Below are 14,718 nucleotides of genomic sequence, written 5' to 3'. Positions count from 1 at the left end.
ACAGAAGGTAGACTGAAAACTATCTGAATGGTAGAGCTCCAAGGGTTCTGATCAGTGCCACAAAATCTAGGTGGAGGCCTGTAGCTAGTGGTGTCCCCTCGGGCTCAATACTGGGTCCAGTCCTGTTCCCCTTGTTCATCAGTCATCTGGGTGATGAGGCAGCGTGCACCCTCAGCAAGTTTGCTGATGATACAAAACTGGGAGAAGCGGCTGATACCCCGGAGGGCTGTGCCCTGTGGTTCAGAGGGACCACAACAGGCTGGAGAGATGGGCAGAGAGGAACCTCATGAAGTTCAACAACGGAAGTGCAGGACCCTGCCTCTGGGCACCAACCCATTCACCACTAGAGGCTGGGGGCTGACCTGCTGGAAAGTAGCTCTGCAGGAAGGCCCTGGGAGTCCTGGTGAACAACAAGTTGACCATAAGCCTGCAAGGCATCCCTGTGGCGAGGGCAGCCACGCATGGCTCTTGTGTCAAGCTCCTGCTGACACAGCTATAAATGTGCATTTGGTCTTCCTGGCTAGGGAGCCAAAGGCAGCTTTGACCAAGGCCCTCCAATAATACACTTGCTGGCTACGGTGGTTCAAGTGCCTCAGCCTTGGAGGCCAGGAGGGCTAGGCTGGATCCTTGACTGTGGTTGGGGGCTCTGGTAGTGGGGTAAGGCTATTTGAGTGCTACTTTGAGGGCAGAACTTTGAGCGCTAAAGCAAAGCCGTCTGTTTTCAGAGTCCTTCTCTTTGGAGGCCTCCTCAGGGCATCTCTGGAAGAGCAGTCACCTGCGTGAAGGGACATGCCATGAAAAGAATATGGACTGACAGAGCAAGTCTTCAAGGAAAGGGATGGTGGACGACAAAAGTTCTGAAGGCTTTACTGTAGTGAAGCTAGGCGGGACTGGATCAAAAGTCTCCCTGCTCCGGGTCCAAGGCTACCCTGAGCCCAAAACGGGCAGTTAAGTGCTAGCCAAAGCCAAGTTTCAACATGGAAAAACACACTGCATGTCCCAGCAGAGTTCCCACTGTGGCAAGGTGATAAGGGTACTGCCAAGGGTTTTTTCTTTCTTTCCTTGCTTTCTTCCTTTTCTTTCCTTGCTTGTTCTTTCCCCCTTTTTTCTTTAGATTTCCTTTCCTTGTTTGCTTTGCTTGTTTTTCTTGCCTTCTCTTTCCCTTTTTCTTCCCTTCTTGCTTTCTTTTTTCCTTTTTGCTTCCATGCTTTTCTTCCATGCTTTTCATTCCTTTTTCTTTATTTTTCCTGCCCTGTTTTTCTTTCTTGGTTTTTGTTATTGTTCTTTCCTTGTTTTTCTTTCCTTTTTTCTTGCCCTGTTTTTTCTTCCCTTTCTTTCCTTTCTTTTCTTTTTCCTTTTTCCCTTTTCCTTTTTCCCTTTTTTCTTTCTCCTTTTTTCTCCTTTTTCTTCTCCTTTCTCCTTCCCCCTTTTCCTTTCCTTTTTCACTTTTCCCTTATCTTTCCTTTACGCTTTTCTTGTTTCTTTCCTTTCACTTTCTTTGTTTTTCTTTTTTCTTTCTTTCCTTTTTTCTTTCCTTGTCTTTCTTCCCTCTTCTCTTTATATTTTCTTTCCTTTTTTCTTTCCTTGCTTTTTTCTGTTTTTTCTTTTCTCTTTTTTCTGTTTTCTTTTATTTTTTAATTCCTCTTTTCTTTCCTTTATTCTTTCCTTATTTCTTTCTTCTTCTCTTTCCTTTTCACTTCCTTCATTTTTTTCTTTATTTTTCTTCCTTTTTTCTTTTGTCTTTCCATTCTTACCATCCTCTTTATCTTTCTTAGTCTTGCTTTACATTTTCTTTCCCTGTGTTTTCTTTATTTTCTTTCCTTGTTTTTCTTTCACTGTTTTTCTTTCCTCAGCTTTCCTTTCCTTTTCTCCTTTCTTTCTTTCTCTCCTTGTTTTTCCCTCCTTCCTTTTTTCCTTTTCATCTTTTCTGCTGTTCTTTCCTTTTCCTCTTTCCTTTACTCTTTCCTGTTTTCTTTCCCTTATTCTTTCCTGATTTTTCCTATTATCTTTCCTTTTTTGTTTTCCTTGTTTCTTTCATAGTCGTCTTTCTTTGTCTTATCTTTCCATTTTCTTCGATTTTTCTTTCGTTTTTTCTTCTCTTTCTTTTTTCTTTCACTCTTTTTCTTTCCTTGTATACTTACTCTTTTTTCCCCTTTATTTCTTCTGTTGTCTTTCTTTCCTCTTTCCTCTTCCTTCCTTCCTTCCTTTTTTCTTTCATTTCTTTCTTACTTTCTTTCCATTTTCTCCTTTTTTGCTTTCATTTTTCCCTTTATTTCTTGCTTTTTTCTTTGTCTTTTTCCTTCTTCATTTTCTGTGTGCATTTCTTTCCTAGTTATTTAATTCCTACCTTCTTTCCTTTATTTTCTTTCCTTTTTTTCTTGCTTTTTGTCTTTTTCCTCTTCTTTCCTCTTTTTTGCTTTTCCTTTTTCCCTTGTTTCTTTTCCTTTTTCTTGCCTTGATCTTTCATTCCTTTTTTTGCTATTTTTTTCCTTTTTTGCTTTCCTCTTTTCTTTCCTCTTTTTGCTCCTTCTTTCTTTCCATGTCTCTTTCCTTGTTTCTAATTTGCTTGTTTTTTCTTTCCTTTTCTTTGTCATTCTTGCCTTACATTTCTTCCCTCTTTTATTTCCCCTTTTTCTTTCCTTTCTTTCTTTCCTGGTTTTGCTTTCCTTTTTGTCTTTTCTTTCCTGTTTTTCCTAAATGAGGGGCATGCTTAGCTGTTGGAAACAGGAATCCAGAACGTTTCCTTGCAGGTTTTGTGTCTTCTTTGCTCATACAAAACAGCCTGAAGCTACTGAGTCTTCCACCTCAGCCTCTCCAGTAGTTCAGATGAAAAGCACCTCTGAGCAGGCAATTCTGACTTGATCCGGGCCCACGACGACCTTTGAGGCTCGGATGGCTCCTGACCCAGGTTCAACGTGCAATAGGAAGGCTGGTGACTGCTCAGATGGTTCTGGAGGCGCGCAGGCAGGAAGAGGGAACGTCATCGGGTCCCAGGGCAATTATAGAGGGGCCATGGGAAGCAGGACAGGAGCTCTCCAGGGGGTCCCTGGAGGACATCTGAGGAGGAGCGCCAGGTGATAACTGTGCAGGGAAGACGGCAGGCTGTTTTCCCAGTGCCTCCTCCTCCAAGCTCACCTGTTGCTGCTCAACAGCAACATTGTCCACACTTGTGCTCCGTTTCTGGGGCCTTCTGCTGCCTTCCAAATGGTCCTGGAAGGGCAGAGCTGGCTCTGAGAGGCTCCTGTGCATCACGCTGATGTCGTTTCTCAGATGAGGCAGTGGAGGGGCAGAGACACACATGACATAGGTCCTGCTCCTGCTGGGGCTTCTCCCTCTGGGCTGCTGCATCTCCAAGGTTGGGAGGCCGCATCCAGCTTCAGGCTCTGGGTTGTTGTGGGCAGAAGCGTCCTCCCGAGCAGCCCCTGGGTGTCCTGTGGGGAGAAAGAGCCTGTTAGCTAGTTGGTACTGGCCCTCTGAAGGGAAAAGGGGACTTTCCCGGTGGCACCATGCAGCCCGGGCAGATGGCAAGCTGCAACCTGAGCACCTATGGATGTGAGGAGCAGTCCAGGAAACACAAGGAACCCCAGGGGCCATACCCTGCATGGGGAGAGTGCCCTTCTCATCCATAGTGAGCAATGCCGTGCAGAGCAGAGCTCTACAGAGGCTTAGCATCTGGGATGCCTTTTGTGGTGTGAGGAAGGTCATTCTGAACTTCTGGAAAGTGTTGCAGGGGCGAGGCATTGCCAGAAGGTATTGAAGCCTCTGCACCTCTCTGCTTTGCCGCAGATGTCTTCCCCTAGCCAGCTAAACAATTGGAACCAGCAGCCCTGGGCGGTGCCAGTCCTGAGCGCAGCCTCCTACCTGCAGAGCTGTCGGTGTGCTCGGGGCACTCCTCGGCAGAGGGGCTGCCAGCCAAGGCCACGTCCTCCCCAAATATTGCTGCGCAGTTGTCAATAAGGAACTCCACCAGCATCGTCACCTGCACAGAGAAAACCATGGGTGTCAGTGCAAGGGGCTGAAAACGTGCTCAGCGGTCTCTGCTGCTCCTGACTGCTGTTTCTCTCCTGAAGGCTGTAGCTCTGTGGCTGCAGCTCCAGCAAGAGATCTGCCTGTCACATTGCAGACAGCCCAGCTGAGCAGCGTCCCCTCCATGCTCCGAGGTGCTGCTGCTGCATTTAGCTTTTGCAGTGGCCGTGGGATGTGTGGGGATGGCTTGACTGTGCCCCGATGGGGGAACTAGCTGACTGGTGAGTGCAACATACCTTCTCATTCATCTCTTTCTGCACTTGCAGCGGGAGTGGGCTGTCCATGCCTGGGCTCAGCATGTTGGGCCCAATGCAGATCGCAAGGTTGCTGGAGCCCATCCTGCTGGTCTCTGCGTTCTGGCTGATGCGGTGGAGCACAGCGAGCAAGGGCTTGAGCAAGAGGACGTTTGGCCGAGGCAGTTGGTCAGCCACCCTGTGTGAACACAAACACAACGGGCCATGACTTCAGGGGGCAGTGGCCGCTGCTCCTTGCTGTGAGCAGGCTCAAGTAAACTGCCACAAATGGTGAGTCCTCCAAAGAGAGGAACACCTGTGCTTGCTTCCACTGCTTCACACAAGTCCTGTGGAGAAACCCCTGATGGCAGCTGAGCGCATGCTTCAGTACAAGATCTGGAACGACCAGATCTCGACTGAAAGGTGAGTGTTTCAGCACAGCGCATGCTTTTCAGTAGATCGACAGCGTGAAGATAGGCAAGCTTGTCAGGAGACGTCACGGGAGGCCTTGCGAAGGCCCTGGGAAAGCCTGGGCCTGTGCTGTGTAGGATCAGCGCTAGCAACCTCACAGAAATGACAGATTTTTCCATGAGGCTCCCCATTGCCAGAGAAGGCTCCAGCCTCTCCCAGCCACTCCATAACGCTGCGACTGGCCTCAACACTTACTCTTTCAATTCTTCAATCTTTTCCTCCCTACTTGGCTTCTCCAGAGCCAGCATCCACTTGTCGTACAGGGCCGCTGACAGGAGCTGGGAGGGGATACTGCGGAGGAAGTCCTGCAAGGCCAAGACATGGAGATGAGGCTCTGGACACCACCCCTGAGCCCACAAGGAGCACCCTGGCACTTGGGCTCCCAAGGAGGCAGCTTGCTTGGAGCTACCTGCCCTCCAAGGTGCTCATGGCCACTGACAGAGCAGTGGGCTGTGTGAGTCCCTGCCCTACTTGGACACGCTTGTCTGAGTGCAGCAATAGGCCCCAGTGCCTATCAGCCTTTAGTGCACTCAGGGATCTCAGTCTTCCTCCCTGAGGAGGGTGCAGGGCAGGAGGAGGAGGGGGAGGAGGAAGAGGAAGTGAGTTTCCCGTGGGCAGGCAGGAAATCAGTGGCAGAACAAGGGGAACTGAAAACCAGATGGACTGGCCTCAAAAGGCCAAACCTTCCCAAGCCTAAAAACATGTGGCTTGGCTTCCCTAGAGTTTCAGCTCTGAGCGCCCCCCGGGCCCATCTAGGCACTCAAGCAGGCCCCTGCAGGTTCGCAGTGTACTCTCAGAGCTGCAAGGCAGAAGAATTCACCTTCAAGATTACTGCCAGGAGGTGCACAGGTTTACTGTCCAGGTCAACGGTGACTCCTTTGTTGAGGTCCTCCTTCAAGTCCCTGCGCGCTTTCTCACTGGCAGCTTTGCGGAATATCCCCTCAGTGGCAGGCCCTTCCCTGTACAATATAGCCAGGAGATCCTGCAGGAAAAAGCGGACAGCGGTGGGAGAAGAGTTCCTCAGGTGAAGAAAGGCCCTTTAGCCTCAGGGGAGCGTTTGTTTGGAGGCAGAAGCAAGTTTTTGCCTGGGAGACGCGCTCTACTTTACTTGGGTTCACATCTAGTTCTCGCTGCCGGTAGATTACACTGGCAGTTACCCGCTGTCCCCCAAGCCACCCCTTTTCAGGGAAATCCACAAATCCCTGGCTGTTTATGCTGCTGAGAGCTTCCTTTCAATGACTTCTGCAAGGCCACCAGCATGACCTGCTTCTCCTCTTCCTGCTCCGGCCTTGTCTCCACTGCAGAGTTACTTCCCGCGGCAGCTGTGTGGGCTGTGCAAGCCCGCACACTTGACCTCGTGGAGGCCAAACCCCCAAATGCCCTGTCTCCTGAGAGCCACAGCCCAAGCTCTGGCGATACTGCTTCGCCGGAGAAGCTGGGAACAGGCTAACTGCATGGCCAGGCTGGCTTACCTGGACTCGCTGGGGCAGGGTCTCCTCTTCCCCGCACAGACTTGCCAGAGGCTGCCCAAAGAGGGGCCTCTTGAGGCCAGACTCCGGCTGCCCTGGGCAGTCCCCATTGGCCAAGGTTCGTCCCCGAGCAAACGGCCAGGGGATCAACCTCTTTCTTTTCTTAGGCCCAGATGCTGCAAGCAAGAGGAAAGCAAAAGTCAGGTGAAAGAACCTGGAGGAGAGTTGTCTGTGTGCAGCGCCACAGGATGCCGAATGAAGGGCAGAGCTGCGTGTGGGAACGACGACTCGGACTGCGCGGGGGAAACTGGAAAGTGTGACCATCCCTCTAAGCGCACCAGCTCTCCTGCTTTGTTGGAGCACGCAGGGCACAGAAAGAACCGTGGGATGTTTGACATGTGTCATGGCAGAGGTTTTCTGGGACCACCATAAGGCAGTGACAGGAGTTGTGGCTACACAGTCTGAGCATGCCCCTGTCCAAGGGGGGCTGGCAAGAGGGCAGGAGGGGCTCCTGCTTTGGAGCCGCTGTCGAGCACTGTGGGGGAAGGCAGCTCCTCAGCTTCTCTTTCACACTCACCAGGCGAGTGGCAAAGTCCCTCCTCAGGAGCTGATGGGACCAAGACAGGGCATTGCTTGGTGTCAGCCTGCAAAAAACGCATTCAGGTCGTAGAGCCGCCCCACAGCAGCAAGGGCTGCCAGCGAGTTGCTGCAGTGACGCACAACTGTGTGAGCAGCTCCAGGGACAACCCCAAGGTCATCACACGCCTGTGGAGGAGACACTGGGTGGGGAATGGCGCTGCCTCTCTGCCCAACAGGGGCGCTGGTGGCAAAGGCTGCTGCTGCAGCCGGCCAGCCCGACCCAGCCCTGCAGGCCACAGCCCCCTGGGTGGTTTTGGGCGGCTGGTGGATGCTGAGAAGGCGCAGCCCTGCACAAGGCACCTCAACTCGGCCCAGGGAGACAGGCTGCCCTCCCATGCTGCTCCGGCACTGGGTAGCTCCTCCTAGACCGCCTCATAAGGCCGCCGTCAGTGTCTCAAGGGCTTTGGCCCCTGCCATCTTCCCTCTCAAGACTCAGCTACCTCCCGGCAGCACCCCAGCAAGGGCTGGGGCAGAGGGAACCCCTGCTCACCTCCGCCGAAATCAACGCCTCGACGGTCCGGGCGCTCAGCGACACCGACTAGGCAAGAGAGCAAAGAGCCAACGTGAGCAGCTGGTCACAGGGGCTCTTCCCGAAAGCCCCGTGGCGCTTGGGGCCGAGCGGAAAGCCCCGGGACACTTACAGGACCGTAGAAGCCAACGGCCTTCACAAGGAGCCGAAGGGAGGTCAGGCGGGTGAGCCGGGGCTCCGGGGCTCCGGGGCTTTGCCTGGGCACGGGCGGGGACAAAGGCAGAGCGCGGTCACAGCCAGCCCTCCCTGCTCGCGCCCTGACCCCAGCCCCGCACCTCCAGCCCACCCGGCCACAGCAGATCTTCCTGCAGCGCCAGCTGGCAGCACCGCTCCGCAGCGCCCCGGCCCTGCTGCCTCCAGGCCTCTTCCGCATGCAAACAGGAAGCGACAGCTCAGGCTCCCCAGGCAGGCGAGCAAGGAGCTGCAGTGACAGCTCCACTGTGTTGCTGTTCCTGTGCCCTCTCAAGGCAAAGCACCTCCCACTGCTCTGCCCGGGAGCTGCCCCGTGCAGGGGGTGTCCCTCTCCCCCACCTCCCCTGCTGCACCGCTGTGGGCAGCTCCCCCAGGAGCTCTCCACCGCCTGCAGCCTTGACACCCACCACCGGCAGGCTGAATTCCCAGCAGGGCTCACCTGAGGACCGCCTGGAGCCACAGCTCCTTCACCTCCTGCGACCTGCAGCAGAAAGGAGAAACAGCCTCAGAGCCCACTGCTCCTCCTCCTCCTCTGCAGAGGCACAGGCCCCCAGGCACATCTCACCCGTGTGGCCCTGCTCCACACCACCATACAGCAAGGCCCCGGTCGGTGTCCCCCAGCAGCGTCCCTGGCGTGAGCAGAGCTGCAGGGACGTGGCGGGGGCGGGTGGCTTGTGCACACCTGGAGCTGCCCGTGTGAGCGTCTGAAACCCAAGCAGGGCCTCTACTTTCTCTCCCCACAGCCTGGCGTGAGCTCCAGCAAGCCCAGGGAGGAATGAAGGCCAACACAGTGCCCTGCACCCCTCAAGGCCCTGGATGTGGCCCCGAGACTCACCTGAAAGTGACCACGCAGCAGTCCCTGGGCCACACGAGGACGAGAGTATTGGCACATTTCAGGCCAAAAACCTCCTCCTCGTCTGCCTGCCCGCACACCGCCTCGTCCTTCCCGCACAGCACCCAGAGCTCGCTGAGACGCACGCGGTGCTGCAGCAGGAAGGTGGAGCCCCATCTGCCGGGAGGAAGAGCAGGGATGGCCTTGGAGGTTGTGTGGTGGGGGCAGCCCCAGCAGCGCTCCAGGGCAGAGCCGTTTCCCGGGGGCAGAGCCTTGGGCCGGCCACCCCGAGCCTCGGGTGGGAGAAAGGAGCCGCAGGCCCAGCACACAGAGAGGCCACTTCTGAAAAGTCACTGCTGGGCAGCAATGGCAGCAGGCACTCCATCAGGGGCTGCGGATCAGGAGAGCAGTCAGGAGCCTGCCCCCTTTCCTCTTACACCTCCCCGATTTAAAGGGAAAGAGTGTCCCTCCCCACCGTGGAGGGACACCCATGCAGGGGACTGCAGGTCATTTGGACCACGAGTCCTTGTCAGGAGCAAAGGGCATCAACACGTTGCACACGCAGCGAGGACAGGAGGAAGGCCTCCTTCTGGGCCACCTCCAAGGGGCTTTTGGATCCTAGAGGCTTCGACAAGCACTACTTGGCAGCGTTGCTCTTTGCTGCCGAGAGCTGCTGTTCGGGAAAGAACAAACGCAAAGAGCTTGGCTAAAATCCCTTCTCCTGCCCAGCTGTGGGCGCCTCCGTTGGCATTCAGGCTGACAGGAAAGCACGTGCTCCTTGTGCTTGCGCAGCCCTGCCAGAGTTAAAAAGAGCCAGCCCGTGTCCGCCGTGGCCAGTGCGGTGCAGGCAGCCCCAAGGAGGAGGCACTTTCTGCTCCTGCAGGAGCAGCTCCGGGGAGGAGCGGTGCCCTGGGGCTGGTGCCAGAGGAGGTGGCAGGGGCAAGGACAGCTGTGGCTGCTAGTCTTACTTGAAGCTGGCGATGGCGATGACATCGGGGAAGAGCAGGAGGTGCCTGTTCCTCGTCCGCTGGTGCCGCGTCACCTGCACACGGTCGCTGAGCAGGAGCTGGGGGCTCCTGCGCAACACGAAGGTGCCGAGCGCCGTCGGGGACTGGGAGGCTCCCCTGCCCATGAGCCCGAGCTGGGCACCGGGAGCCGTGCGGCCAGGGTCCACGGGCCATGCCTGCGTGCCGGGAGCGGGGCCAGGAGCGCCCCAGGCGCGGCAGCAGTTGGCCTGTCCCATGGCGCTTTGCCCGGGCAGACGGCTGCGGCGCAGCCGTGCCCTGCACCGAGCAGCGCCAGGCACCAGCCAGGCCTGAGCAAGGCTGGGAGCAGTGTCCCTGTGCTGGCAGTGCTGCTGGGCTGGGAGCCTGCGTCTCCCTGCTGCCCTGCACTGTCACAGCGCCGCACTGGGGGACAGGTGGGTGCTGGTGGCTGGGACCACCTGGGCATCACTGTGACACATTGTGATGCGCCAGCCAGGCGGTGGGGCAGCACCAGGGGCACGGGCCGGGAGCTGTGGGCACAAAGGGGAGTCTCCCCGGACACCCAGTGCCTCTGGTGCCACAGGATTGCCATGTGTGTGATGTGGGAGCACAGCTGGTGGGGCTGGGGCACCGCTGCTGGCTCCCGCAATGCCCCCAGGGACAAGGCGCTGCCTTTGTGTGTCCCGATGGTGGCTGCGGGGAGGCAAATGGTGCCTGGGACAAGGGAGCAGAGGGACTTGGTGCTGGAGGAGCTCCCAGCTTCAGCAGCTGGCTCTGTGTCGGTGACAATCCAGCAATGCACAGGCCTTCCCACACAGCTGCAACATTGCCTGTTGCTGCTGGCACAGGAGGACTCAGGCTTGGAGAGGGCAAGCAGGAGGCCTGTGCCTGCTTGACAACCAGGGCCCAGACAGTGCCCAAAATCCCAAGTTTCACGCTTCCTCTGCAGGCGGTCAGCCTAGTGGTCAGCCCCACTCCAAGTGTCTACAGGTGGCATCAGGCGTGAAGTGGGAATCTTGGCTCCAGTCCTAGTCTGAGAAGAGTTTAGGGAAGGTTTCAGTTGCCTAAACACCAGCACCAGCATGCATCCACTTGTGATGCCTTGGAAAATTTCCCTGTTGTGCCCTGGGATACCCAAATGCCTATAGACAGCCACTTTCAGGCAGCTGAGTCCACCTGGACTCAGGTCCATCCCAGGAGTCTGCAGAGAGACTCAAAGGCAGACTGCGCAGGGGATTAGGGAGGCTCACGGAAATGCTTGCACACTGGTACGAAAATGAAAGTCCCCACATGTGCCGTCTGCATCTGAGTGCCGGTCCAAATGTCTGTGAAACCTGCTGGGACAGTCTTTCTCTCATCCTGCACTGATGCGTGGATGCCTAAGTGCTTCTGCTGCAAGTTGCTCTCCTAGATCAAGTGGCTGAGATGCGTGTGGCAGCACAAGAGCTTGCACCTCGCTGGTGCACAAGGCTGTGTTGCTCCGTGAGGAAAGGTGCCATGGCACAGGGCCTGAGAGGGAAGAGGGGTGGTGCAAGAAAGCTGGTTGATATTCAAGGATCACCTACACCAAGCTCCAGAACAGACCATCCCAATGAGCAGGCAGTTGAGCAAAGGAGGCAAGAGGCCTGCTTGGATGAACAAGGAGCTCCTGACCAAACTCCAGCCTAAGAAGGAAGGGTACAGAGGGTGGAAGCAGGCACAGCTCACCTGGGAGGAAGATAGGGGCATTGCTGGAGCATGCAGGGCTAGGGCTAGGAAGGCCAAAGGCTAGCTGGGGTTGAATCTGGTGAGGGATGTCAAGGACCACAGGAAGGGCTTCTCTAAAGACATCTACAGCCAAAGGAAGACTAGGGGAAATGTGGGCATGCCGCCGAATGGGGCAGGGACCCTGGTGACAGAGAGCACAGAAAAGGCTGAGGTACTGCATGCCTTCTTTGCCTCAGTCTTTACTGCTACAGCCAACCCTCAGGAATCCCAGGCTCCAGAGACCAGGGAGAAAGTCTGCAGAAAAGAAGACTTTCCCTTGGTGCAGGAGGATCTGCTTAGGGATCACTGAAGCAAACTACATCCACAGGTCCACAGGCCCTGATGGGATGCACCCACGAGTCCTGCGGCAGCTGGCCGATGTCATTGCAAGGCCATTCTCAAGCCTGTTGGAAAGGTCATGGTGATCGGGAGAGGTGCCTGAGGCCTAGAGGAAAGCAAACATCACTCCAGTCTTCCAAAAGGGCAAGAAGGAGGATGCAGGGACCTCCAGTCCGGTCAGCCTCCCTCATTGCCTGGGAAGGTGATGGAGCAGCTGCTGCTAGATACCATTTCAAAGTACATGAAGGACAAGAAGGTGGTTAGGGGCAGTCAGCATGGATTCACAAAGGGGAAACCATGCTTAGCGAACCTGATAGCCTTCCCTGACGGCATAACTGGCTCGGTGGAGGAGGGGAGAGCAGAGGCTGTTGTCTCCCTTGACTTCAGGAAGGCTTTCCACACTGTCTCCCATAACATCCTCAGCGGCAAGCCCAGCAAGTAGGGGCTACATGAGCAGACGGTGAGCTGGACTGAAAAGTGGCTGAACAGCAGAGCTCCGAGGGTTCTGATCAGTGCCACAAAATCTAGGTGGAGGCCTGTAGCTAGTGGTGTCCCCTCGGGCTCAATACTGGGTCCAGTCCTGTTCCCCTTGTTCATCAGTCATCTGGGTGATGAGGCAGCGTGCACCCTCAGCAAGTTTGCTGATGATACAAAACTGGGAGAAGCGGCTGATACCCCGGAGGGCTGTGCCCTGTGGTTCAGAGGGACCACAACAGGCTGGAGAGATGGGCAGAGAGGAACCTCATGAAGTTCAACAACGGAAGTGCAGGACCCTGCCTCTGGGCACCAACCCATTCACCACTAGAGGCTGGGGGCTGACCTGCTGGAAAGTAGCTCTGCAGGAAGGCCCTGGGAGTCCTGGTGAACAACAAGTTGACCATAAGCCTGCAAGGCATCCCTGTGGCAAAGGCAGCCAACGGTATCCTGGGCTGCATTAGGAGGAGCATTGCCAGCAGGTTGAGGGAGTTGATCCTTGCCCTCTGCTCAGCCCTGGGGAGGCCACAGCTGAGCGCTGGGTCCAATGCTGGGCTCGCCAGTACAAGACAGACATAGAGCTAATGGAGCCAGTCCAGCGAATGGCCATGAGGATGATGAAGGGACGGGAGCATCTCTCAGATGAGGAAAGGCTGAGAGGACTGAGCCTGTTCAGCCTGGGGAAGAGAAGACTGAAGGAGGGATCTTATCAGTGCATATAACTATCTGAAGGGAGGGTGTCAAGAGGATGGGGCCAGACTACTCTCAGTGGTGCCCAGCGACAGGAAGAGAGGCAATGGGCACAAACTGAAACACAGGCAGTTCCATCTGAACATGAGGAAAAACTTCTTTCCTGTGAGGGTGACTGAGCACTGGCACAGCTTCCCGGAGAGGCTGTGGAGTCTCCTTCCTTGGAGATACTCAAAAGTTATCTGGACATGGTCCTGGACAGCCTGATCTAGGTGACCCTGTTTGAGCACGGGGGTTGGCCTCGATGATCTTAAAATTCCCTTCCAACCTCAACTATTCTGTGATTCTGTTCAGGTGGTCCGTAGCAGCTTAGTTCTTTCTGTATTTCAAATAGATTATAAAAGTGTAACTTTTATTAATGTATTAAATTGTAATACATTTTTATATAGTATTCTGCATTACTTAAAGCATGAAAAAGTTAAATTCTTAATCCTCCTCGGAACTACAGCTCACTTTTAATAACCCATCACAGCTATAGTCTGAAATTTTTAATATAATGTGTTGTTATTCTTATAAAAATATGTCAATATTTAAAAACTTCTGAAAATGCATGAATTTTAATTATAAAACGTGGTTTAAAATTATGATAAAATATTGTGACAAAATAGAATTCCTATATTGGCATTTTTTAATGAAGCCTTTTGTTTATTGTGGAGATACATTTTGAAAAGAAAAAATCACTGCTAACATAAGTAAAATTTATAAATCCAGAACACATTATGTGCTTACGTCCTATCTATAAAATATCTTAACCAGCCCAAAGTCTTCTTTGTCAGGATTCTATTTTGTGGAATAACTCTCTATTTTGTTTTACCCTTTAAGCAGGCACAGCATTTAGGTGACTATGGATGTTACTATCCTGGACAACATTACAGAGTCACAGAAAATAGCCTGGAAGAACCATCAATTGTAATAATTTGTTATTTGGTATCCTTCTTGTCCCAGTCATGGAAGCTACCATCATCATTACCCGTCTTTACTGCTGCACTGTCACTCTTGTCCTCTGCCCACCTTCTGCAGTAAACTCAGTAGGGTTTCATCTCTTTCAGAACTGGTGACATGTAGGGTCCTGACTAAATTGTTATCACAACAAGAAAAAGACACCGATATCTCCTTCTTATTCTCTCCATTTTATTCTTTTAAAATTTGATCTGGTCAGAGGCTGCAGCATGGTTATGTGATTGTTCACCAAGGCACACCAAACTGAGATCTCTTTCCATAAGTTTTCAATTTTGAATAAAAATCTTATCTACTCCAGCATCAAAACTTAATGGAATGCTAGTAATGCCTCAGATACTTACATAACTGATTGCAAATGCGGATTAGCCCATCCTGTCAGTTACCTTTATTTGCCAGCAGATGCTGGCAGAACAGTTTTTCCCTGGGGAGGTTTCTCTCCATCTGCACTTCTAAATAGCTCTGGGCTCCTTTTTTTCTTTGTTTACCAAGATAGGTCAAAAGCAAATTTTTTGTTTGAGGCTTCAAGCCAGTAGCCTAGCAGGCAAAAGACAAAGGAAGTTATCAAGATATCCAAGCAGAAGGACCTTATCACTAAGTGATAGAAATGTGTTCACGTCTCCTTACTGTTTCTCATACTATGATTCATGACTTTTTGGCCCCCCAGTGGCACAGCTTCTACAGGAAGATGGATATGATTCTATTCCCGCACCCTTGCATTCTTATTTGTACTCTGGAAGTAAGGATATTCCACTAGGACGCTGAAGCAGGAGGGTCAAAATACTGAGCCTGAGAAGGGCAGAGAATAAGTCACCCATTTTCTGAGGATGTGTACATAGCACTGGACCCAGTTGCAACCCTTAGCCTGGGAACTGCAGTGCCAGGCTCTTATGTGACACATTTCTGTTCCTCTCCTAGCATATTCTTGAAGGGCAAACATTAGTATTGTGTGTTCTGTGTTGGACTCTGGGCTGGTGTTATGTGTTAAATGTGGAATTTTCTTACTGTGATGCTAAAGACAATCAACCCTAGCAGATGGTTCAGGCGAGTCAAGATAGAACAAGTAGTAGAATTA

At 53.3% G+C, this 14,718-nt stretch overlaps 1 protein-coding gene across 1 annotated transcript; it reads right to left on the bottom strand.

Annotated features, from left to right (window-relative positions):
* Nucleotides 1-2,940: 2,940 nt before the first annotated feature.
* Nucleotides 2,941-6,858, bottom strand: LOC138066539 (T-cell activation Rho GTPase-activating protein-like). The gene is made up of 7 exons (XM_068936415.1): nt 6,777-6,858; nt 6,203-6,375; nt 5,551-5,712; nt 4,926-5,035; nt 4,263-4,458; nt 3,862-3,979; nt 2,941-3,431 (listed from the first exon to the last, which is right to left on the bottom strand). Exons 1-7 carry the CDS (start codon nt 6,856-6,858, stop codon nt 2,941-2,943), a joined length of 1,332 nt encoding a protein of 443 aa, XP_068792516.1.
* Between the last annotated feature and the right edge of the window lie 7,860 nt (nt 6,859-14,718).

This window comes from Struthio camelus, chromosome 3 (assembly GCF_040807025.1).
Source record: "Struthio camelus isolate bStrCam1 chromosome 3, bStrCam1.hap1, whole genome shotgun sequence".
NCBI classification, from domain to species: Eukaryota; Metazoa; Chordata; class Aves; order Struthioniformes; family Struthionidae; genus Struthio; species Struthio camelus.
Note: the sequence above shows the minus strand (reverse complement) of the source record. Positions and strands in the feature narration are given on the sequence as shown.

Coding starts and splice junctions, on each gene's coding strand:
- LOC138066539 (XM_068936415.1), bottom strand. CDS start 6,858: ATGCGTTTTTTGCAGGCTGACACCAAGCAATGCCCTGTCTTGGTCCCA. Junction 5,036..5,550: donor TCCTGGCAGTAATCTTGAAG/GTGAATTCTTCT, acceptor TTGGCCTTGCAG/GACTTCCTCCGCAGTATCCC. Junction 4,459..4,925: donor AAGATTGAAGAATTGAAAGA/GTAAGTGTTGAG, acceptor GTGTTCACACAG/GGTGGCTGACCAACTGCCTC.